Source organism: Syngnathus floridae, chromosome 11 (assembly GCF_059516105.1).
Source record: "Syngnathus floridae isolate MCC-2025c chromosome 11, RoL_Sflo_1.0, whole genome shotgun sequence".
NCBI lineage: Eukaryota > Metazoa > Chordata > Actinopteri > Syngnathiformes > Syngnathidae > Syngnathus > Syngnathus floridae.
In genome coordinates, this window is record NC_142423.1 from 5,817,351 (window position 1) to 5,842,986 (window position 25,636).

The 25,636-nt window shown below is 41.7% G+C and overlaps 1 protein-coding gene and 2 long non-coding RNA genes across 4 annotated transcripts in view; 2 read left to right on the forward strand and 1 right to left on the reverse strand.

The window, feature by feature from the left end:
* Positions 1-25,636, reverse strand: part of LOC148390571 (uncharacterized) — a 75,270-nt gene that overhangs the window by 21,790 nt on the left and 27,844 nt on the right. The window contains exons 6-7 of the long non-coding RNA XR_015861299.1: positions 7,965-8,010; positions 1,180-1,257 (exon numbers count right to left, since the gene is read on the reverse strand). This is a non-coding gene — a long non-coding RNA (uncharacterized LOC148390571). The remainder of the gene's footprint in view (positions 1-1,179; positions 1,258-7,964; positions 8,011-25,636) is intronic.
* mdfi (MyoD family inhibitor) lies at positions 408-25,424 on the forward strand. 2 transcript variants are annotated; one of them, XM_088389701.1, is made up of 6 exons: positions 408-548; positions 4,493-4,798; positions 5,742-5,937; positions 14,429-14,566; positions 20,934-21,314; positions 22,865-25,424. In XM_088389701.1, exons 3-6 carry the CDS (start codon positions 5,793-5,795, stop codon positions 23,116-23,118), a joined length of 918 nt encoding a protein of 305 aa, XP_088245827.1. In that variant the 5' UTR covers positions 408-548; positions 4,493-4,798; positions 5,742-5,792; the 3' UTR covers positions 23,119-25,424. The 2 variants fall into 2 exon arrangements, with proteins under 2 accessions (XP_088245827.1, XP_088245826.1); XM_088389700.1 differs by lacking the exon at positions 408-548 and adding an exon at positions 726-900.
* On the forward strand, positions 15,997-18,674 carry LOC148390573 (uncharacterized). The gene is made up of 3 exons (XR_015861379.1): positions 15,997-16,090; positions 16,199-16,294; positions 17,067-18,674. It is a non-coding gene; the product is annotated as an uncharacterized LOC148390573 (long non-coding RNA).

The following is a 25,636-nucleotide window of genomic DNA, read 5'->3' on the forward strand; positions in this document are numbered from 1 at the left end:
ATTCCAAAAATGAAGAGCTCATAGTTCTTTTCTTCTCACAATTAAAAAAAAAAAAAAACTTTTGACATTTTGGCTGTAGGGTTAAAGCCAGGGTTAGTTGATTAAATAAATTAAAATAAATCATTATAAATTAAATAAAAATGAAATTACTAAAACAACAGAAACAATCTCATTGAATAATTAGTGGAAAATTTCTAAAATTCCCAAATTCTCAAGGGATGATACCTAATCATTGCCATTGGTCTTGCCCAAGGACATGTGACTCGGTCAGAGCTGGGTTTGAACCGCCTCCCTTCTGGTTTCTGAACAGCCTGAGCCACTTGTGGTTGGAGTTACCAAATCCTTTTCTCCCGCCATCTTATTTACAGTGTGTTTAGCAAGGTTTTAGTTTGAAGTCTAAGAAGAGAAAAGCTGGTATCCTTGAACCAAAATGAACCGCCATTCAAAACCGTTCATTTGTCCAAATAATCAACGAGTTCATGAACTTTCATTTATTGAACACGTTCAGGTACAACACTGCTTTGCGATGGAGGAACAGTGACAAGCAGGTGAGATTTCAACCTACTGTAGTTCTCATCACCTTGCTATTGACTTCCTTTCTTTCCTTGTGCTTTCTCTTCCTACAAGTTTGGCACATGCCCTCTAGCTTATCTTTGAACCTCGGCACTGCACTCTGCATACGTTGCCACAGGGAGAAGGGGAAAAATGGCTGCATGTTTTTTTTTTTGTGTTAAGTTGAAACTTTGTTTTACTTTTTGGAACTTCTTTAAGTCATCTGGGAGGAAATCCACTCAATCCTGGCACTGAAATGCAGGCAACTTTGACTTTTGGGAGAAGTTTGTTGGAGACGTGCGTGCAAACACGTATACGGGACACCATGAGGATATATTCTTGCACAAGGTGAGCCAGGGTGCAAAGCAACATAAAGAGGTTGTTCTTGGCATGTCACGCTGATGTTTGGCCGTGTTGCTCTGGCTTTCTTTCGGAACGCTCATCTGGACTGAGTAAATATTAGGTGCAAGGGTATGGCTATTGCATTTTAGATGCATTTCAGCCATGATGCGGGGCCCAGCATCACGCAGAGCACTGAGGTCCAGGCAGACCCGATGAGTCACTAAATACATTGAGTGTAGTGTACATAGAGGCGTGCTGACATCTTTTCTCTCTCTTTTTACTCACCCTGTCATCCACTCCTTTCCCCTTCTCTCCGTGTCTGTGGTGTGCCACAGAGGGCTGGCCTCCAAACATGTTGACTCACTAAAAACAACACAACATAGCGAGTTGAACTACAACTGCAGGCGTCCGCACGTCTCTCTCTCTAATAAAATCCATTCAATATACTGTATATTAAAAATCAGGCTTGACGTTCAACCAAGTATTTTTTTCTTTTTTTTTTTTTTTTTTTACCAATGTATTGTGTTCCGGAAAAGGATACAACTAAATGAAACAAGAACAAAAGCAACTTTGAAAAATGCAGAGGGTTACAACAAAGAAAGTACTTTTGTGTTCCTTGTTTTGTCCTTTGTTGAATTCAGTAACAAGGTACATCCTTCGGGGCTAGAGGCTATCATTTGAGGATACACAATCATTTCAAATCCACTGTCTTCATTCAATGCCTTTTATGAATGACATTCAGAATGCTCAGACGTTATTAATAACATCTCCACCTCTCAGCCTATTTAACAATATTGTGCTAAAAGAAATCAAATAGTAACAATGCAAAGACTGCCTCTTCTGCAATGTATGTTATTCAGATTTACAGTCAGCGACACAAAGACACGAAAAGGACAGATAGACCTCTAATACGGTGTGAACCCAATGTTTTATTAAAAGTTTGCAAACTGCCCTTTGCTCGTGTGATGTCATTTTCAGTCGACAGTAAATGGCAGTGTGTTTTTAAATGTCTTAGTATATGTACATACATGATGTTATCAGTTAACTGCTAATATTTTACTGCTCAAAATGATGAAATACGTGCACTTTCCATTAAAAAAAGATTAAACATGATGCCTGCGCTAGAGGGGCTTGGATTTTTTTCCTAGGTGTTCCAAGCAAATTTCTGGGGGTGGCAGTGCCCCCACGGCCCCCCCATCTAGCTCCGCCTATATGTATATGGTAAAAAAATGAAAAAAAAAAAAAAAAGCTCACATAAATCTGTGCTAAAGCAGGGGTTTGAAAAAACACTTCATTGGTTCTCGTAAAGGTTTTGATGGGAAAAAAAAAAGCACATCATACGAGGGGTCAAGAAATGGAGAAGACAGATTCATGCAAATACACATTGACCATTTTAGAGAGGGAGAGAGAGAAGACCACAGCTGCAGAACAAAAGCATCTTTGTGAGTGATTGGAACCACATTTTCAACCTCCTCCTCCTTCTTCTCCTCCTCTCTCCCATCCGACCGCTCTAAACGACTGTTACAATCCACGTCTAAAGTTTATAATCATTATGCGTGCGCCCATGTGGCTGCAGTTTGACTTGTTTGCACACAAACAAACCTTGTGTCAGTCAGTTCTTGCGCTAGTGAAGCAGTAGGGCAGTGGAGCAGCTCAGTCCACCTCCTGGTGAGATGAACTTCCCTTCTCCCACTCTGTCGCTCTGCTGGTTTTTAGCACAGTGGAAAGCCTCAGCAGAAGCGTCGCAGGCCCAAGCCAAACAACGAGCACGTTTGCGTCTCGTGTGAAAGGTAGAATGGCTTTAAATATACCCGAGCGTGGCACGGCTCCCTTTGTGAGGACAACATGCCCTTGTACGCTACGTAGTAGGGAGCAAACGATCTTCTCTTTTATATGCATCTGTGCCTAAGAGCCACCAAGAAATGCTAATTTAAGTTTAAATTGTAGGTTATTTTTAGAATAAACAAGATTTGGACATTATGACAAGCATTATGACTTTGAATCTTTATGCTAACTATACGTTAAATGAGACTTTTCATGTATATTGTTTTGAACTCACAGGATTTTGTGTACTGAAGACGCACTTGTGTAAATAAAAAAATGCTTGCTGTGATAGCAGTTGGTGCTGATTCATAATTGCAGGCTGATTTGATAGAAGTGGTAGAGGTGAGGAATGTGGAATGATACTGTCATATTTGCCTGCTTGGTGCGCTCGACCTCTGACTGCCCCCCAGAAGCAGCCCACCTCTGCATTTAATTGTTCTGCCTGTCACTACTTTGCTGGCATATACTGTAGAGTTGACGCTAAATCTTTTTTAGACAAATATCGTGAAATTGGATCATTTGCCTCATCATTCACGAAACTCTAAAGACAAAATGGTTGGGTATGGTCAAACAAAACAAACCAGTAAACACTTCACTGCCAAAAGCTTTACAGGCTCAAATGAGTGATTGAGAGGCTATATTGAAAAGGAGGCCAACAGGTTGTTAAGAAAAATGGAAGCTGTCTGAAAGGCCTCCAAAGACTTGCTGCAGCACATTACCCTCCCCTCCCTTCGCACATCAATCCAACAATGCAGGCTCATCAGTGTCAGGCGTTGACATGAGCGACTTGCTTGTTTGTTTAATCTCCTGTGCGGGCCTGTGCTGCAAATATGTGCAACAATTTGTCCTGCAAAACAAACCCAAGAACACGTCTAGCTGTTGTTCTCATCTTATACAAACTTGCATGTGTGATGTCACAGTATATCACAGCTGTCATGTTTTTGTCAGCTCTCAACAAACTGTTGACTTTTAATAATACGCTGTAGGTCAACTTGACAGCTGTTTTTCTGTTTTAAAACACATCAACTTATTCAACTTGTGTTTTTGGTACAGAGCATGTCAGCACTGACCATTAGTAACACGTACCAAGGATGACTAAGCGCTGGCAAATGCTTAGTGATGCTGTGAAACCAGCGATTGTTTATGACCTTTTACTGGAATGAGCGAGGAAGATTCCCAAAGGGAATTGCAACAGATTGTGAGCTCAAAAGAGCAACTATGTGCCTTTGGTATCTTTGCTATACAACTCCAGCTCCAACGCCCAAAAAGTGTACAAACCAGTTGATTGTGTTTAACTTTTTAGATTTGAGGGGGAAAAAAAACAAATATCACAGCAATGACTCATACCATCACTTCTGTTGACTATCATGGACAGAAAGCTATTGGTGAATTGTATCGCTGTATTGCTACCTGTGTTGTTGGCATCAGTGCCAAAGTCTATTATTAATGTGAAAACATGTGGTTACCGGCCTCGTAATTCTCTGGCATGAAAGCTAACCCGTAGTGCGAGCTGTCTGCTTTGGGTTAAGAGGTAATTATATGACGGGGTTGTAGAGCTCAGCCCAAGCAGTTTGTAGCCCGGAGGAAGCACAATCACTGCTGCTGACTCCACACCAGTTTCCTGCCCCCAAAAGCTGCGCGGCACACTGGGACGGTGAAAGGAGCGCACGGGACAGACACGAATAGTCCGACTTTCACTCGCGTGAGAGCGAGAAAAACTGCAGTCACAACTTTTTTTTTCTCTCTCTCTCTCTCCACTTTTTTTTTCTCCCAGCAAGCTGCCAAAAGCGTCGCAACATCTGGAGGACGAGGAGCAAGAAGGAGAAAGTTTTCAGGGAGGCGGAGAGCAAGAGGGGAATCTCGAGCGGAGAAAAATGCACTGAAAAGTTTTGTGGGGAAGGGGGGTGTGCACGTACCCGGCGTGCAGTGGATAAGATCCGTGGAAGTGTATAGATAAGAGGGGAGGGGGAGGCGAGGAGGGGGGGAAGGAGGTCTCGGAGGGTGAGAAGAGTCCACCTGGAGAGGACAGAGAATGAATTAGCCGAAAGCTCGGATATTCCGCAACCCATCCGCACACAAGGTGAGTTTGTGTCTTTGTTGTCGCAGTTGTGCAAAACGACTTTTTATAACGTGCTGATGAAAAGTTCTTCCCTGTCAAGTCCTCCGCGTGCAGGGACTCGTTAAGGGAAGCAGACGCGTGTAATTAAAGGAAAAGCACCACAGTGTTTACCTCGCAACTATCGTGATAACACGACAAAAGTTGCTCGAGTTTCAAAGTTTTCTCTGTGACTGAAGTATTTTGTGGGGTTGAAACTTTGAGAAACGGTTTCACTTTCCCCATTGAAGTTTAGGATGAACTTTTGTGTGCATACTCTGAATGCGATCACGTTCGTTCGGCTGTTTTGGGGCAAAAAGTTAAGGTAGTGAAACAGCGGGAGCGCGCAAACAGCTGGCCAGATGAGCGGCACGCGCGCGCTCCAAGCGCACTGGCACGTGATTGAACGTGATCTAAAGAACGTGATCGAACTCTATCTATTTGTCAGATCAGTCTGCAAAAAAATCGATTATTTCCCCCCCATAACCGTTCTTGATGCCTATCCAGCTGAAGAAACTCAATTTATAAGTCATCTATGTTTGCTCAGTCATACAATACAATGTTTGCGCTCACTTGAAATATTTTCAATAAATATTTGACCTACTTGTTTGAAATTACTGATATTAAGTGACTAAAAGTTAACATAACGAATGAGTGTTCTGATGACTCAAATGTGCTGACCCAGCATTCTCTCCTTATCATTGTCAAAACACCACATGGTGGAATGTCCTACTGACTCAAGACCTGTTTGTTATTTGTTATTCCTTTCTCGAAAATGTTCAATAGCTCATGTACTATTTTAATGAACAATCTCATTTTATTCTTCATTTGAACGAGCCTCTAAACAATCTTTTCAGAAATGCCGCTCATCTCAGATTTATAGATTTTGGAAACAAGTGTTTTATATGATATATTTGACTATCTCCAGGCGAGCTCCTGGGCCCCTCCACCTCCTCAGAAAAGAGCCAGGCCTACGCCCATGGATGAGGAGAGGAGCGCTCCTGCCATCTCCCCAGAGCCACCCGATGATGGGGACCCCAGTCCCGCAGCCTACCTGCCCAGTTTACATGTAAATGCTAACGTAGAGATTGAAAATAGAACCTTCATCCCAGCAACAAGTCGAGGTAAGGGAAAGGACTCTGCCCTTTAACGAGTTTGAGTATAAGCGGATTTTTCACGAATGTATAAACATTATAAGACATCACAGTTGATTTGTGGTTAGGACATCTGCCTCACATAAAAATCAAGTTGTGACCATGATGGGGATTCTTTTAGGGGGGGGGGGGGGAGTAGTAGCTACTCCTCATAGATGCTACACGTTAGCGGCAACAGTAGATTGCAGATGGGTCCGTGCTTCCTTGACTGGTATGGAGGTTCTCGGATCACAGAAGGTCGAAGTTGGGGAAATTTGCGAGTGTGCTTTGCCTTCTGTGTGATTGGTCCTGGGGGGCGTGGTTGGTGATGTCTCCTCATATTGAGTTGTTGTGCATCAGCAGGTCGAACAGTTAAAATTTAAATGTCATGTTGCCATGACATCCCACAACAAAACTATTCGTTGAAAGCCTTTTTTTTTTTACACTTACATTAGCATTCCTATTTGCTCATCTTGTACTGGCTCCTTTCTGTCTCGTATTCTTATTGTGGGATTAGGGAGATGGTAATCTTTGGTGATAATACCCCAAGGAAGTTTTTTTTTTTTTAATTATTAAAAAAAAAAAAAAAATAGGAGGGTTGCCTCAACATGTTCTTGGAGTTAAGCCGCCTTCAACTGTGCAAACTCAGGAATCTAACGCAAAGTAGAACTGGGCTTCTTCTATTGAAGTCGGTGTGCCGGTCTGCCTGACTACTTGTGTGCATGTGTGAGTTGAGGGCACGTAGGTGAGCCAGGGCGGGGTGGAGACGACTGGTCAGGCTACCACAGAGGGCAACAAGGGCTTGCTTTCACTAAACCCCACCCCTCCCATCTGGAGAACGCTGGACTCTGGGGCAAGACAACATGCACGACTACAGTGAAAAACACATCTGACAGCACACACCAGCAAACTTTTTTTTTTTCTGTTTGCGTGAACAGCTCATGGCACATGACAGTGCGTCTCTTTGACTTCCTAAGCGGTGAAAGATTTGTTCACCCGTTGCGCTGATGTCATACTCAAAGATGCAAATATAACAAGGCCAAAAATCTGTCTTATTTTAGTGCCACACAATTTGAGAACTAAAATGAGACATTTTAAACCAAAGTGTCCACAACTAAATGACAAATGTGACCAAGCATGCACGACAGAGTGCAGAGAGATCTCTTGGAGCTATCTAGTCGTGCTCGAATTGTAAGTCAAGCTCCCCTCAGCAGCTCCAAGGCCACGCAACGGTGCTGTGTTTTGACAGATGTGTGCTCCTCACTGTTGGGAATCTTGCTCTGCCTCAGACATGAAGATGCAATGAGGCTATCTGTTTATGTAGGAAAGCCTCAGCTCCATATGCTAAGCCCTCATTCTTTTTTTTTTTTTTACCACTGGCATCTCTTTTTCTTTCTTTTTTGCCTCCTCTTCAGTGTTTTTGACCCACTTTTCTCAAGTTGTTTTATCTTTATCCGAACCCACTAATGACTTGATTTGTGTATATATAGCCGATGAGCGTGTTGTTTTCAATATAAAGGAAGTCCAACTGCGTCATTCTTTTAGGAGTCAGCACCAGTGAATTTTATTGCTTCCTCTTCTTGTTTGTAGACGAGTGGTTAGCATGCTCAAATTTCACAGTTTGCAAGAAATTTGGTAAACCTTTTAGAAAAAAAACCTGACCAGCAGACAGTGATCACAACAACCACCTTGGCCTAAATCATAGGTGTCAAACTCCAGGCCTGGGGGCCATATACAGCCCACCACATGAATTTATGTGGCCCGCTAAGACAAATTGTGCATCGATTTCGTGCCATTAGTAAAATTACAAATTGGCTTCACTTTAAAAAAAATAGAGACATGGCTTGCAATTTTTATTACCATTCGTCTTGTTAAAATATTTGAAGTTTTACTAGTCTCTGATTTCAAAACTAGTTATTCATCAGTTTGTTTTGTATGCTGAGAAACTCAATTACTTGCCTGTATTCCATCATAACATGAGAACTTACAATAATTGTGACAATAAATAATTTCCTTACTGGCATTTGATCTTGTTTGGCCATTCACCGCAGTCTACCCGGTGTTCTGTAAACAAGAGCAGATTTGGAAACAGCTTTTGCAATAGTCTGTTGTGGAGTCATCAACATTTAGGTAGTTTTCCATTGATAATATTTATTCAGCTATTATTTAGTATTTGTCTTTCCAGAAACAAGCTACAGTTTAAATATTATATTATTTAGTATAGTATATTTTGTTTGATCAACTCGTGTTTGTTCCAAATCGCACTGAAGTACAGTACGTCTCTCCTCTCCTGTGTTGGAATGCAACTATGTGCCCGCTCGTCTCATTTTAGTCACAGAGGTTCATTGAGGCCAATGTCTAATTTAGTTTCCCACTGAGATTGAAATAACCAAGGTGCAATTTGGGGCATTTTTACAGGATATTTGAAGTAGAGTTCCCCCCCATCTCCTCACCACCTCGCAAACGTTTGAGAAAGTGTTGCTCACATTCACAAGGACACGAACACACATTTACCGATGACAGACTGTGTCAACAGGGTGTGAAAGGCCAAAAGCCAGCCTTTCATGTGAAAAGCACTCACTACTAGAATTTGAATTCGTTTTCACTGAAGCAAATAAGATTTGAATGTTAAGGGGAATCCAATCAATAATTGTACAAGTCCGGGAAAAAATTATTGTCAGGTGTTTAACGGTGAAAAGTTACATTTTTTGTTGAGAACATGAATGGAAGTTTTCCACGTTGCACTATTTTGTACTAGTGATGTGCATTCCAGTTAAGTAAACTGAATCTTTACAATCGGTTCACTCAAAATATTTGTTCAAAAGAATCGTTCACCGAATCGTTCACTACACTTTCTTATTTATTTATCTTATTTCTGACACGTAACCGGTTCGTGGTGCAAAAAAGGTTGGGGACCACTGATCTATACTATTTGCTTGTGAGTTGTTCCATAAACCAATATATATTCCATCTAGTGTGAGCAAGGGTTCCATTGTGTAGTAGTTCGTGCAATGGACTCTCACCCCAGCGACTCGGGTTCAAACCCCACTGAGATCTAAAATATTTTATCATAGAAGAATTTGCAACACAGTTGCTCGTGTGCTGCTCCATAAAACCATATATATTCCAACCATTTTGCGTGAGTGTTCCATAGTATAGTGGTTAGTACTCTGGACTCTCAACTAAGCTACCTGCGTTCAAATCCCAGTGAGACCTAAAACATTTTATCATAGAAAAATTTGCAACACACTTGCTCGTGTACTACCCCATGTAATCATTATACCGTATTTTCCGGACTATAAGTCGCACCAGCCATAAAATGCCCCAAAAAGTGAAAAAAACATATATAAGTTGCTCCGGAGTATAAGTCGCATTTTGGGGGGCAATTTATTCGACAAAATCCCACACCAAAAACAGTCATGAACGAGCAACAACAGGTTAAACGATAGCAACAACAGGCTAAACGATAGGTATGCTAACGTGACAAACACAAACAAAGAGCTGAGACGGGCCTGACGTAACATATAGAGTGATTAAGGACAACTATTACATGAATAACATGTTTATAAAACCATCGGTGTCACTCCAATTCATTAAATAGCAACAACAGGCTAAACGATAGGTATGCTAACGTGACAAACACAAACAAAGAGCTGAGAACGGGCCTAACGTAACATATAGAGTGATTAAGGACAACTATTATATGAATAACATGTTTATAAAAACATCCAACACACTCCAACTTAACTGCACTTAACGAGGGAATCACACAGACACTCCATTAGGTACACCGCCATTTTCAAGTGTACCTAATAACAGGCCACTTTATTAGGGAAATATCATGGTCAAAGGTCACAGGTGTCAAGCTCTAGTCCTCGGGGCCGCGTTCCAACATGTTTTCCAACATGCCCTCGTTAAGCGCACCTGCGTGAAAAGTTTTAGCCACTTTCACGTTCAAAAGGAGCTAAAACTTTTCACGCACCTGCACTTAACGAGGGACTCACTCGGACACTCCAATAGGTACACCGCCATTTTCAAGTGTACCTAATAACAGGCCACTTTATTAGGGAAATATCATGGTCAAAGGTCACAGGTGTCAAGCTCTAGTCCTCGGGGCCGCGTTCCAACATGTTTTCAAACATGCCCTCATTAAGCGCACCTGCGTGAAAAGTTTTAGCCACTTTCACGTTCAAAAGGAGCTAAAACTTTTCACGCACCTGCACTTAACGAGGGACTCACTCGGACACTCCATTAGGTACACCGCCATTTTCAGGTGTACCTAATAACAGGCCACTTTATTAGGGAAATATCATGGTCAAAGGTCACAGGTGTCAAGCTCTAGTCCTCTGGGCCGCGTTCCAACATGTTTTCCAACATGCCCTCGTTAAGCACACCTGCGTGAAAAGTTTTAGCCACTTTCACGTTCAAAAGGAGCTAAAACGTTTCACGCACCTGCACTTAACGATGGACTCACTTGGATACGCCATTAGGTACACCGCCATTTTCAAGTGTACCTAATAACAGGCCACTTCATTAGGGAAATATCATGGTCAAAGGTTACAGGTGTCAAGCTCTAGTCCTCGGGGCCACGTTCAAATATGTTTCCAATATGTCCATTGGCTTGCTCCGCCAACTTGGGGGCGGGGCCACTTTATGTATTTACACATAAAAACTTCCATTTGTTTGCATATGCATACAAAGCAAGGTTCCAATTCTAAAAGCACATATAGGTATATGCTCACACCTGGACTTGAACCAGGTCCTTACCAAACAAGACCCTGTGTCACTCACCAGTCGGTTATTTCGACCTGGAGGCTCTTTGCCATCTGCATGGTTTTATACTAGTGATGTGCATTTCAGTTTTAAGTGAACTGAATCTTTAGAATCATTGAACGATTTGTTTGAATGAATCTTTTGAATGGACTGATTCTAAAGATTCAGTTCACTTAAAAGAACTGGAATGCACATCACTAGTTGCTGTGTGCTTTTACGAACAGTGACACTATGACTGCTGTGGTGCGTTTTCGGTCCGATGGAAATCAGAGCATTTAGTTCAACGAGAGAACCTGGATTGTTCATTTTTCACCAACGTAAAATACACAGTCAAGTCGAGACACCTCGACTGTGATAGCCACTCAGCCGCTGTCAGAACAGCAGAGCGTCTTTAAAAGTGACTTTGTTCTTAATGTCACAATATTTTATAGAGCTAGTCTAAAACAGTAAACAAAGCCATATTGATTCTTTTAGATTTTGATCACAATCACTTTCAATAGTTTATTCCTTACACTGTCTAAAACCTTTTTTCAAAAACTGTCACTTTCATTTACAAAAGAAATACAATTTAAAAAGTATTTAGTATTTATTTTTATTCAATTATTCGACTCTCCATACATATATAGGAATAGAACTTTACGCCTTTTGCTGTAATATAAATGATTTTAATATAGAAGCTTGTGTAACACTTAACAGATTTTTGTTGGTGGTGTGCCTCGAGATTTTTTCCAACGAAAAGGTGTGCCGTGAATGAAAAAAGGTTGGGAAACACTGCTTTAACACATTCAAGAAATGTTATGGAAAAACAGTGGTCAAGGTGCTGGTTGGTTGTGTCTCTTTGTGATAGCCATTCCGTTGCTTCTATTCTTTTATGTGCTATACTTGTAAAGCCATTTTGTGTAGCCCTGTCTAATTGACTAGGTCCTAGTGGGCATTTTGTTTTTCTTTTTTTTTTTTCTCATCTTGATGCCACGTCTCTAACAACTTGTCGAAATGAGCAAAAATATCTAAAATGTAAAGAGTCCAATCAAGTGCGACAGTGTAACACTTATTAGAGTGTAGGAAAGAGACAAATCTCTAGGACACTGTAACACAATTAACGTTTAAGAGCAGACAGTTTTTGTTTTTAATGAGCTACTATCAGTGTCATTCTTTTAAGGTGTAGTCTTTCCTTTTGGACATATTCCAGTTATTTGCATGTCTGTGTGTGTGTGTGTCTGTGTGTGTGTCAGCCAGATTGCACTTAAACAATTAGTTCCACTATTCTATTCATTGTGCATGTGCTCCTGCATGGATTTGTTTTTGTTTGTTGTTGGATCGAGATAAAACCGTCCCTACCAGAGTTGTGTGTTCCCTCTTGTTACGCTCCTTCTGGTCAAAAGGCTCCGACTTCGTGTGTGGTTTCAATCAGTTCCAGTTGTTACCGCCGGCCAGGCAGATTCTACATTGCAGTCCTACTAGTTCGGTGCTACTAAACATCTCTGCTTTGATACTCACCACCTCTTTCCAGTATCTTTGAGTCTTCTCTCTCTCACTGTATTTTTTTAAGCTGTTAAAATGCACAGGAAGCTGATAATTTAAAATATTATTCGCATTAACTCAGACAGTAGCCTCTGTGTGTATATATGTGTGTGTGTGTGTGTGTGTGTGCGTGTGTGTGCGTGTGTGTGCGTGTGTGTGCGTGTGTGTGTGTGTCATCCATATGCTTTTGCTTTTGTCGCTGTGTTTACCAGAAAAACAAAATTCCTCTGCGTTGCCCTTCAGGGACACACACACAAGTGCATTGTAAGCGCACACATAAACACAATATGCGAACAAACGTCCATAATATTCCCCAAAACACATGTAAGCACACAAGCCGGGTCTCTTCAGACTTTCTTGATTGCTCTGGTCTGATTCGAATTAGAGGCTCATCATTCTTAGATCTCACTAATGGCTCTGAGGTCGGGCGGTTTGGCGGTTTGATGCCGGTGCCAATGAATAATTGGTTGAGGGCCTGCTTGGATGGCACAAAGGGCTTTGGTGGGAATGTGTTTAGTTGTCAGGAACTCCAAAACAAGGCCTGCACACTTTTAACCCATAATACTCTTTTGGCGGCACGACTCGAAATAAGTCAGTAGGCTGGCTGCACACGCTCGCAATGAATCGGCTGACCAGATGATTGACATACATGATAAACTGTAATGTCCAGATGTTATTCTGATATTCAGAAAGCAGGTGGATACACTCACTGGTCAAGTCATTAAGATGAGAGCTTATGTCACCATTTGGCACTGCTTAGGATCCGAGTGCAGGGAAACGGCGAGAAAAAAAAGGGAATTGAATTTCAAAGGAAGTGCAACCGTAGGACTGCTTCAGCGAGTGTTGATTCTAGCTACAGTAGGTCTGACATGGGCAACTAGCGACCCATGGGCCGTATCCTCACCATCAATCGGTTCATGGTGGTGGTGATGCGGCGGATCCAATGTGAATGTGATCCAACTTGTAATGATTCAAATCACTGATTTGGACACACTTAACAGCTACCGCAGCTGAGGGGCAGGATACCATTTTGGCAGCCATTCAAACTGTTTTGTTGGCCTAGAATGACTCTTTGTCCTATTGTTTTAAACAAGGCTAACGTTATATCTGATCCGTACGTTTACTTGTCAGATTTGTACCCGCATTAGGAGGAGGCCTGACATCTGAGAATATCCGGTATAATGACCCACATTCAAATTGCGCCACTTGGGAACCAAAAAACTGGAAGGAGTTTGTTTGTCATTTTACATCACGTCTTTTCTAGCACTTCTCTTTTGTAGCTCAAACTGAGGCCCCTTTGCAAAGACTTGACAGAAGTGTGAACTTATTTCTAAGGCCATGCCAGCTATTAGAGGGACTGTATTTAAAGTCAGTATGGAGGGAATGTGAATAAGCGGGTGAGAGGCCGGGGACAGAGACGGGAAAACAGATAAAGTGAGCGAGAATTGCTAAAATAAATAAACAGCACCGGGAAGTGTTGAGTACATGCACAGGACGTGGTTTGGCTTGTGAGCATATATATGTATGCGTGTATGTGTGTGTCTATCAAACCCAGCTGGCAGCCATTTGCCTCGGAATGAATCCGCACCTCTCGGAGGCCCAAGCTTGCCCTGCTTTGAAGGCCTCTGTGTGTTGTACACATATATGTGCATGTATATGTGTGTATGGGTGTGTACATAATAACAGCTTCATTAAAGCAGCCTGTGGTGTCAGAGAACTCATAAAAAACCCAGAAATGCTGTGTTTATTTATTTATTTTATATTACATGTCTATTATATGCTCCTCTCAAATGTTTTTGACGCATATATACTCTCACGCGCATACTTAGAGAGCCACAAGATTTCAGGTTACGCAAGCGTGCACATAGACCCCCGAAAAGTCCCAGGGGGGCTGAGTATAACGACTTCCAGATGCAGGTTGAGCGCTAAAAACACACCAACGCAGACACACAGACAAATCTTCTGATTTGGTGAAGTCAGCAGAACTGCTTTTGAAATTAATGAAGTGTGTGTGGATGTGAACAACAACGAGAGTTGACATGTTTACACAGAGGGATTATGGCTTGGTCAAATATTCATACAGGAAATGATGGAGTGGAAATTCATTTCAAAATAAAGTTCACCGTATGGTCGCCGATTATATATTTTTTAATGTTATCTAAAGCGCTTGTGTCGTTTTTTTTTCCAGATGTGGCCAACACCTACACTGAGCCCCTCATATTGAGGTCAGATGTCATCCCTGAGAGGACGCAAGATGATGACGGAGGCCAAAGCCAAAGCAGCCTCTCGCACGCCGAGCTCACAACACTCAGCAAGAATATCACATGTGAGTAAATAGCACACTCTCACGCACACGTTCGCACACGGACACACAAACGCAGGGAGAATCGTGTTTCCATTACATATCACCAGGTCGGATGAGTCACATTGTCCTGACCTTTAACAAATAGGCCTAGAAAAAAAATCCACATTTTCAGCCAAGTAGGTTGCGTTCTTGATTTTTGAACACAAGCAAGCCCGGGTCCAAAAAAGCAGAGTTGAAACTCTCTCTTCTGCTTCTTGTCATGATGAGAAAATGAGTGTTGTCGTTACCTTGACGACACCGGCTGCTACTGTGAAATTTGCTTCCATTTGTCAAGCTCATTTAATTGTTCACGGTTCACGGGACATGATGTTATCAGTCAAATCAATATGAATACTAATGAAATATTAGATTTAATCAGTTGAAAGCCACACGGTCTCATGTCACATTCTCTGCAAGTAGCCTCTAAAACTTATTTTGTCAACCTTTCTAAAGAAGACACTGTGACTATGCATGCTGCTTCCCTTGTTAATTTGAATGGCGCATAGCTAAAAAGAAAAAAAAAAACATTCTTTTTGAGCCGTGCTCGGGACTTTCCTTAGTTGTCTGGACTAAAACAATGAGAGGAAAAAATAAACTGTGATATCAGAAAGGTGTGTTGAATATCAAATACTGGACAACTTGTGTGGACAAATGGGAATGAACCAAAGAACCTGTCTTTTCCATTGCAGGACTTTTAGAGCGTTCTCCAACCTACCTTGTTTGGTCCGAACCAAAATAGCCGGTGTGAAAAGTGTCTGAGACAGCATGTCTGGACCAAAGAGCCAAAATTTGATCCGACTAAAAGAAGTGGTTTGGGGTTGGATCAAGTTGTGTTACAGTCCGGTCAGCTTCATCTGCAATTGAATAACAAGTTTTTCTGAACAATTCGGGCTTTAATTGGCTTCATCCACAAACATCTTAGCTACGTCCTTGAAATTGATACTTGTCCTATTTTGGGTTCTTCCACTAGCACCTCTCCAACCCTGCCTGTCTATAACACCTGGAAATCCCTTTTCTTGAGTCATATCGTTATCAGCCGACACCACCCACTTCCCTCCCTCAGATTTTATGTCCGACGTGTCAGCCAAAGAGTCGGTCTCTCACTCTTTTTGTCTGGAGTTCAGTTACGCCCCAACTGTAACAAAGCCAAAGTTGCACAATTATACCACCATCAATTTGTGTGACAGTTGGAAATAAGGCAAACATTAACCCGATTGTGCCATTTAGAAAGTTGCGGAGCCACAAAGTCCCCTGATTATTGCACTCGTGCTAGTTTCACATTGTCTAAAATCGGCATTTCCTGACGTTTCGTAACAATGACCGAAAAAAGCAAATGAGGAGTGGGAAGACCGTTGAGCAAATTGTCATATGAGCTTGTGTTAGAGAACTTGGAGCGTTTGTTTCCTGGAATCCAGTAACGGGTGACGTGCACATGTAAACCTGCCCATTGCTAATAGCTACTTTGTGGCAACGGACTGACCCGCAGCTCAGTTAGAAAGCAGAAAAGTAGGTGAATGGTGAGTGGGTGAGTGGGTGTGTGAACGTCTGCCGTGTCTGTCTGTGGTTTTGATTCTCTACCTGTTCTGTCTGCCATATTTGTGTGTCTGTTTTCAGGCCCACAAAGGTGCTAGTTTGAATCATGTGCTTTCTTCCTCCCCCTGTTGGGTTTTATATGGCTGTAAAATCTATGGAAGCTGCTGACTCCATATGGTAGGCAGAGAGTTATGCAACATGGGTTTAGTTGGAAGCTTTTACCATTCTTCACACGTCACTGTCTTTAATACTCTTAGATTGTTCAACAATGACACAAATACAAATTAAGTCAATCAGGCTGGTTTTTGGACCAATTTTGAGAAACAAATATGTCACTATCTAATATTTTTAGAATTATTGATTATACCGTCAATTAATTTAATAATCAGCTACAGCTTTATTTCAGTGAAAATATGTCAAAAAACACATTTCCGTTGAGTTATTATTTTGTTTATTTGGTATGATTCAGTGATTTAAAAAACACTGTTAAGCAATACCACATAAGTAGGATTGATGCTCTTTGTTTTCTAAAGTAAAAACAGATGTTTGCAAAAATCTTATTTAAATTAAATCAGTCTTCTTTCATGAAGGGCAAGAGAAACCAAAACAATACTAATGAAACCAGAGCCTGAAATCAGAAGATTTAGACAATCTTTAGTTTAAAATTGTCTCTTGAAGATCACTTAAAATACAAAGCGATTAATCTCAGAATCGGTTTGTTGTCAATTAATCAATTATGTTGTCGATTAATGAAGATTGCCAAGAATTGTGAATAATACGATAGGATCAAAAACTGTCATAAATTCGAACGTTTAAGATTTGAGAACTCCTTCTGTGTGCACCAGGCCTAAAACACATAAAATGACTCAAGATGTGTGCTGAGCTCATGTCTTTGTGAGATCCGCTTATTCGTGTGTGTTTGTGTGTGTTTTTTGCCCGGGCAAAAAAGTGTGAAGAAACAGAAGCCAAAACAGAAGGTTTCTCAACCCCGACGTTGTGATGACATTGTAGCACAAGCATGCACCTGGCGCTGGGCCTATGACGAGCCGTCTGAGCACAAGACGTCCCGAGAGCTGTTAATGTGTGTGCGCTTGACTGCGAGTTAGACTCACTCTTCATCAATGATGTCATAAACCTGCCGCTGTCTTTGACGTCAGGGTCGCAGCGGGATCTGCTTCCTTAACGGCCATGCCTCACCAAACACTTGGCATTCATCAGAGACTGTGTTTACGACACAACTTCATAATGTTCGGTTTTGGTTCCGCTGCGATTTTCCTCCCTGATTCATGTTATACTTTTGCAAGATGTTTTTGTGCACTTGTTTTGACAGCCCAACAAACAGATGGCCTTGGAAGTATGATGTCTTTAACAAAGATGACATCAAGTTATCTTTTCTTTAGTTTTATGTATCTTGTCATCTCGGGGTGTGCAATGTGTCATTATTGATGAGAGATTTAGCAGTACAGTGATGAACCGCACTCAAGGGAGCTGCAATCGCTCAATTTAATGAGTTCCAATACATGAACATTCGGCCTTTTCCAAAGATGAGCTGCTTTACGCCTACTTTATTTATCTTGCATTATTTGGTATTGAATTAATATGTTACCCTTTCACTATGATGTCCTCAAAATCTTTCTTATCGTATGATTTTAAAATCACTTGATTAATAGCTAATAAATGCATCGCAAAACCAAGAATGAGTTTTCACAACTGTGTGTTCAGGGTGTTTGGAATACTCAAACTGTTCATTCAAAAACTTGATTTAATTATGTATTGATAGTTTTTTGGGTCACTTACAAATATGATCATAAACAATCAAATCTTTCATTAGATTCTCCGCCAAGCCGTAGCAGTGAAGAGGAAACCTGGTGGCTCACACCACCAGAGGAAAGTAGAAAGGAGTTGGAAGTTGTGGGCGAGGAGGGGATCGGCCGTGACTCATATTTAATTGCACATTTGACTTAATAATATGCGTCATAATATATGTGCATCTTTTGGAGAATTGGGAACGACAAACACTGCAGTTTCCCAGTCTCAACGTGTCAACTACACACATTGCCCCGATTTTGCTGTTATATTTAACCAGTGCTGAATCATTGCGTGTATGAGTCACCTCGGCGCAAGTTCCTCCCGCTCCAAATATCTAACGTACAAACGTCGACCCACTTCTTTTGCTTTCCTTCCCTCTCACGTTCACCCCATCCCATTTCTTTACATTCTCAAGCTCAGACAAAGAGAGCTTGTCTTTTTTTTTCGGGACTGAGGCCTTCACGTGTTCATGCATGCATGCATATATTTGTGTACACAAGTGGGTCTAACCTCAAGCTCTCTTTGGAGACAGTCCTGAGTCCTGAGCTCTCAGAGTTTGTCTGTTTGCGTGCCAGATTCTGCTATAATCATGCTCTCCGAAACACACGCTACACATGCACTAACTTGGGAAAACTGCAATAATTTGAGGACAATGCAAACCTCCATGCAGCAACATCCTGGTCAACGTGTGGTGTTAAAAGCACTATTTTAAAAAATGCTTAAACAGGACAGACACAGAGAAGTGTTGTTGGCGGGGCACGAGATGAATCAAGGGGGGGTGTTGAAAGCGGAAGGGATGAGTTGAGCGGTCCTTGCGGACTTTCGCAATCGTTTATAGACGCTAACGTTCCTTCTAGCTAGCTACATGCGCACACTGGCTGCGTGACTTGCCAAACATCTGGAGCAAAGTTAGAAAACGCTGAATGAAAAGAATCTTAAATAACAGCGGATTGGTTGTGCGACGCCGGACGTGAGCCAATTCAAACAGTCCTTGTTGGGTTATCTGTCTGGGAGTGGTTATCGAACAGACGCTTTTATTGCTGGTCGTGTTCCTTAGCCAGAGTTTAAGACCACACTCTCAGCGTGTGTGCGTGTATGAGGTGCAGAGCAATACTTTGATTTCGCTTTCTCTCTTAGTCTGCCGCTGTGGCTCTTCAGGCCTCACTGTGTCTTTAGACAACATCTGCTTTATGGTCAAGAAAATATTCAAACCTTTAAAAGATGCTATGAAACGCTGCCATTAATCCGAAGCTTTGACTTGATTCTTCTTTTTCACTCGTGTTTGGCTTGGCAGCAAATGTGTGTTTTCTCACCTCCTTGACGCTTCAGCATAGACTCCAGAGATGAAACAGACCACGTTATAAAAATCCTAATTGGAAAAAGTTGGCGCAGAATGTTAGGTTTAATCAAAACAGTAATTAGTACTTTTGATTTTACTGTTGTTTTAGTTTGACATATATATACAGACAGTCTTGGTGGACTTGCATGGATGCTTTTGTGGTGTGTTAGCATCAGTTAGCTCAAAGTTAGCTGGGGTAGGCTCCAGCTCACCCACAATCCTGGTGAGGCTAAGTGCTACAGAAAAAACAATGGATCCAGTTGTTGACATTGGTCCTTGTTTCGCAAAAAATGTACAACTCCAAAGAAAAAAATACAAAGAGTTCATCCTGGCTACACTGAACTCTGAAGTTTTGCTGATGTAACAAGTAACGTCATTCATGACTGTGGTTTAGTTTACTGTGGCTTTAGAGACCTATTTCTCATGAATATTTATGACAAAATCTGAATTATCCACTTCAGAAATCTCACTATATACTTATTTCTTCATCTCTTATTCTTCTTTCATCAAAAGCATGTCAACTGTTGTTAATTCACCTTAAAAGTAAAGACACTACTTAAGGGAGAGCTTCTAAAATAAAATGGGAAAAATGAATTGTGTGTCTTGAGACAAAATACGATCTTGACTGGGGAGAGGTCGGGACTGCAGTCCAGCAAACTCTCCTCCCGCAACCACACATTGGACCAACGCACACAATGTGGTTTTGTATTGTTGAAATATTCATGGCCACTTGTACTTTTTGGCATTAATGGAGTCATCGCAGTTGGTCCAAGTTACTGACACAGTCTTACGACACGACAGAAGCTTGGCTTTTGACCACATAGCTGACTAGAAGCCACAGTGTCCACACCGAAATCAACTGACCACAACACATAATTCTACCGCACGATGGTCCAGCCCAGTTGCTTGACGTTACTTCTTGACTCAGTTCAAATTTGACTTCCCTTTGAAGCGGAGGAGTTTAATTTGGCAAAGGTGGATATAAGTATGTATTGTTCTGTTTGATAAAGTGTTGCCAAAGTAATCTTGGAGGCCCATGCGCTTCTATTGGCAATTGATGAATAACTGCTCTTGATGAAGTGAAGTGGTGTCTTAAGGACCGAGCGTTCTGTTTAAACTCGATTCCTTTGCTTTTATACACTGAAATTATCTACGTTCAATGAATCGCTTAATTTAATTATGCACAATAGAGCGGGGCACATTCAAAGCCCATCTTAGTACATTTCTTTGGATGAACATTGGAATCAGTCTAATTTAATAGAATGCATTTTTCAGAAAACTGCTGATCCTTTGCTGCTGAAGGATAAGATTTGTTTCTGCGATGTTTGACACCTGTTTTGTCAAGTGAAGTCGTTAACATTAAAACTAGATCATTGTTCAATAGGCGAGTCAGGGTTGGTCTTATGCTGAAGTAGCAGCGTACTCAGAGACAAATAAGGTATTCTGCCACTGAAGTAAAATCACGGTTGCCTTTGTGCTTGCTTTTAAATTAACTTTAGAAATGCTGCCCATGTGCACGTATTCTAAGATAAAATACAAAATTTGGACCGCACATGCACAATCCAAATATTAAAATCACATGCCTGTAATAACAGCAAAGTCATTATCTCGTAGCTTCATGATATGAGGTCAGTATCAGCTAACAGTAACGCTTTTGTTTCTTTACAGGTCAACCAGCAGCCAGATCCACACCCATCCACCCCACCCAGCCATGTCGGACGCAACCCGGCAGCCAACTACGCAACGGAACCAAACCCCACGTTCACACACACTCCCCTCAGTGTGCGCATCCCACGCCTCACACACACTCACTCCAGTCTGGCGGGGACAGGAACGGGTGCCCTCATCCAAAACTGGGCTCCCTCCCAAGAGGAGGCTCATCCACCTCCTCCTCCTCTTCGGCAGGGCCCAGAAACAGCAAGAAGCTGCAGTCTAACCCTTCCATCACCTCCCAGAGCAGCAAGAGGAGCAAAGGCAGCTCCAAAAGTAGCTCAAAGAGCAACAGCTCCAAGAGCAACAGCTCCCAGATTCCCACAGAAGCACAGGATGGTAAGATGCACACACCAGCGAGAATCTTAATCATAATAATAATAACAATACATGCAGCGACATGATTCTAAGTTGTACCACCCTTTGGCCATGACAACTTTTAATAGTTAAGAATTAACTCAGTGCATATGCAACATTTACGTAATGACAAACTGCAGGACTACGGCATTTATCATCATAACATAAAGAAAGAACGTTGCAATTTCCTGGCAGCGCAGTGCGCTAGTGGTTAGTGCTGTGGCCTGACAGCAATATGTTTCTCAGTCTTTTATTAAGACGATGCATTGACTTCATGGGTACTACATGACTTAATACAACAATAATAAAAGGTATCTTGAATACTTTGACAACTTAAACCATCTTGTGAATGGTGAAGAATAAACTATTGTGGTTAGTCTGACATGTTCCAAGTTAGTTCAAGATGTGACTAAATCGTACCATGTAAAATTTTGTCTTGTGGTCAGAAATGAATTCATTACTTGTTCAGTTTGTTCTTAGGGCACCTAAGAACAAACTGAACTAGGACGGTCTGTGTTTTCTAACCCCCAAACCATGACTTGGTTGTAGAATACAAGAAATGTTGTCTGGCTTGGTTCAATGGACTCTGTACAAATTATACTGAGCGTTTACACTGTCCAGCTCTTCGCCATGCTAGCAGATTGGCACCAGGTAGATTTTTTTAGCTCACTTTTGGAGGTCTTTGACATAATACAGTAGGTCAACTGGAAAAATCCCAATGTTATTGTTTGCCACGGTACAGCGGTGATTGCTAAAACGTGATCTGGTTTGTTTTATTGTAGGGCGTGAAGGTGGAGAGGGAGATAGCATCAGCTACATAAATAGTGTGACATCATAGAAGCGAGACGTAATGCATACAGTGTGTCATTATCCAATTAATGCAGGAAGGAACTCTAAACACAAAACAGCACACCTCTGCTTAGTAACATTATCCATAAATAAACAGACACCACTCTGTTGCAATCGACAATATTTAAACATCGTTTTTTGTAGTCTACTGATAATGCTGTCATATTTATCTTTCCACCAATTCATGGACAACAGTTTGTTTAGCTCCTCCCCGCTCAAGAGATATAGCCATTGTGCCAGATTTAAAGGGAATGAGAGAAACAGCTTTGACTGAAGATGATTCAAATCAGCCGTGTTCACGCCCACATAAGCACAGACCTCCCTCTAAACAATTACCAAAACTCAGTCACTGCCCATCGTGCCAAACTTACGCCAATAACAAAAACTGTATATTTAAACACCTGTGTTTATAGTAAGAAAGACCTCACATGAACGAACATAAATAAATGTAATCTTAGAGTAATTAGAAACCTTCTAATAACGGCTCACAAATTTGGAGCAGCATCACATACAATCATTGCAAACAATAACCTTATTCAGATATTCTCTGTGATCTGTGGCAACACCAACACTTTCACTTCCTTCCCTCTCCAACTTGCACTTAATTACGCTCCATCTTTTCCAATAGACCTCATTCCTGCCCCACAAAATGATTCTAAAGGGTGAACTTTGTTTCTCCTCAGACTGCTGCGTTCACTGCATCCTGGCCTGCCTCTTTTGTGAATTCCTGACGCTGTGTAACATCGTGCTGGACTGCGCCACCTGCGGCTCGTGCGCCGGCGACGATTCATGTTTCTGCTGCTGCTGCGCGTCCGAGGAGTGCGGCGATTGTGAACTGCCGTGCGACATGGACTGCGGCATCATCGACGCCTGCTGTGAGTCCGCAGACTGTTTGGAGATCTGCATGGAGTGCTGCAGCCTTTGCTTCTCCTCCTGAGGTCACGATGCCCATACTCGTCTCCATCTTATCGCCGCAGGAGCGACTTCAATCAGCGTCTTGTCAAAGCTGCAAAGTGCTGCATTCAGTCTTTGTTGTCAAAGCTTGGCCAGGACTCTGCGGCTCTCACTATATTGGCTCCATCATACAATAAGTCTCTAACAAAAGACTCTGAGAGCAGTCAATGGTGAATTCCTCCCTCTTTTATGGATCAAACCAGACAACAGCAGCCCCTCCTGCTTTGTGCTGGCCGTTGGGCCGGAGTTTCAGCCGTCGTCCACTAGCGTGCGCAAGACTGGATCGTTCCGACGGAGCCCCTCTTGTGGTCTAAGCGACCGGAGTTCTCCGAGCATGAAAAATGACCTCCAAAGGCAAATGAGAAAATGGATCCATTTAACCGGATTTTAGTGTTTCTGTTGATAAGAGCAGCGGCGTAATGGAAAAATTGAAGCTCAGCTCTCTGTAGAACCGTCTGAGTCTGTCCTTGGCAAGGTTAACGTCTTCCAGTTTGATTGCCTGCCGTGGCCTTTGCGACACGCGCGGCCCGAGAGGCTGATGTTGGATCCATTGATGTCTTTGTCCACGGAGAAAAGTAGAAAACAGAGAATAATGGTGGCTTGTGGCAATATTACAGACGCCTTTCCTTTGTTCGTAAAGTGTCTCATTTAACGGAATCATGAGAGAGTCATTCATCAGCTTGCAGATGGAGCGAATCAAATCAGGAGCATTAGCGATGGACATCAGCGGGCAACGCTTGATGGCATTTCTAATGGTCACATTCTCCGCTTAACATGTGAAGGGAGAGTTGGCAATCAAACGTCTCTCTTCATTTCAGAGTTCACATCGTGTTTACTTTTACATTGATTTGAGGAGCTTCGGCTTTGTCCACTGAAGTCTTCCTCGTCCAAAAATCGAGTCAATGAAATAATAGGCAGAATCTTTCTTGAATACATTTCTCGTGAACAAATGGCCTTCTCGGCTTAGCTCACCGCCTGCGTTTCCGAGTAGATTCCAAATCTCTATTAATCCTTTAAAAATACATTTAGAGGTGAGGAGTGGGTAGATTTTAGTTAAGATATTTGCATTTCTCCTCCAATGTGAAAATCACATTTCTGTGTTATCAGGTTTGGCCAAGCTAGCTGTAGAGCTGGAACTGCCGAACATCTAATTGAATTCCGCCAGTGACAATCTCATACGGCATTATGCTAAGTTGGATCTACCCGTCTGTAGTATGAATGGTACGCTTTTGATAACAGGCCCCAACTCTCAGACCATCACACATACACACTTTTGTCCGAGCCAATATTTTGTGCTTTATAAATGACGTGATCCGTATCTCTCTCTCTCTCTCTGTCATGCAGCCTCATATTTTGTGCAATTTTGTTTCATAAAAATATCAAAGTTTATTTTGACTGGAACGTAGTTTCTTGATTCCTAAACGTGTATGTATGTAAATAGAAGGGTTGGTTTTATGTTTCATTATGTTGGATTCAAACCCTATTTTAGGGGCTGAGATTGTTACGACTACACAAAAGTGAGGAAAATCAAGTTAATAGCAGCAACGCATGAATGCAAGTTACTGGAAATGAACAAGTGGAACTGGGGAAGATTTTATCACTAAGAGTGTCTCAAATTTTCCAACATGTTGAAAATGATAATCCTGGAAAGAGATTTACGAAGGGACAACTGGATCGTAGAATACTACAGACAAATGGATTACAATCTCATGTTTGGGGTAAGATACAAATATTAAAGCACTTTAATTGGGAACGGTTGCTCTGTCGCCAGACCAACCATATCACAAGAAGAACCAGTTACGGACAACGCTAAAACCAAAGGAAAATAAATATCAGTCTTTTTTATGAATTCTGTTAGGACTGGTTGGTTGGTCTGGAAATAGAGAAGTCAATCTGGAAGTGGATCACAACTTCAAAAATGTCATATGGATAAACATATATTCTGGCTATTATTACTGGAAAGAGATTTTATGTACCATATCATTTATTCTTTGGTATTCAGACCATGTCCCATTATTCCCATTTTTTTTTGCCAAACATTGTGTAATTTTGTGGATTTATAATTATGCGATACATTTTTTTTTTTCTAAAGTGATTTATATATGAGCTTCCCCTCTCTGCTAAGTAGTTTTAAGCCTATCACAATTCAGATGAAATGTTACTTGACTGTTGTCCACAATAATGTCAATTTGTTTACAACAAAGCAACTTTATGTTCATTTCAATTGCTGTCTTGGAAGTCGCATTCAACTTTTTGTTATTACTGAATAAACAATGTGAACTCCAGAAATATGGAACTTATTTGGGGGGGGGGTTACTTTCATAACACTAAAATAGCCATCCAACCATCTCCTCACATGCAAACAGCTCAATGCTCATATCTTTCCTAGCTCTCTCTCTCTCTCTCTCTCTCTCTCTCTCTCTCTCTCTCTCTCTCTCTCTCTCTCTCGCTCTCTCTCTCGCTCTCTCGCTCTCTCTCTCTCTCTCTCCCTCTCTCTCGCT

Bases quoted from the DNA above. Each gene is read 5' to 3' on its own strand.
- mdfi (XM_088389701.1), top strand. From the start codon at position 5,793: ATGGATGAGGAGAGGAGCGCTCCTGCCATCTCCCCAGAGCCACCCGAT. The intron at 5,938-14,428 runs GTAAGGGAAAGG...TTTTTTTTCCAG, and splicing joins CATCCCAGCAACAAGTCGAG to ATGTGGCCAACACCTACACT. The intron at 21,315-22,864 runs GTAAGATGCACA...GTTTCTCCTCAG, and splicing joins TCCCACAGAAGCACAGGATG to ACTGCTGCGTTCACTGCATC.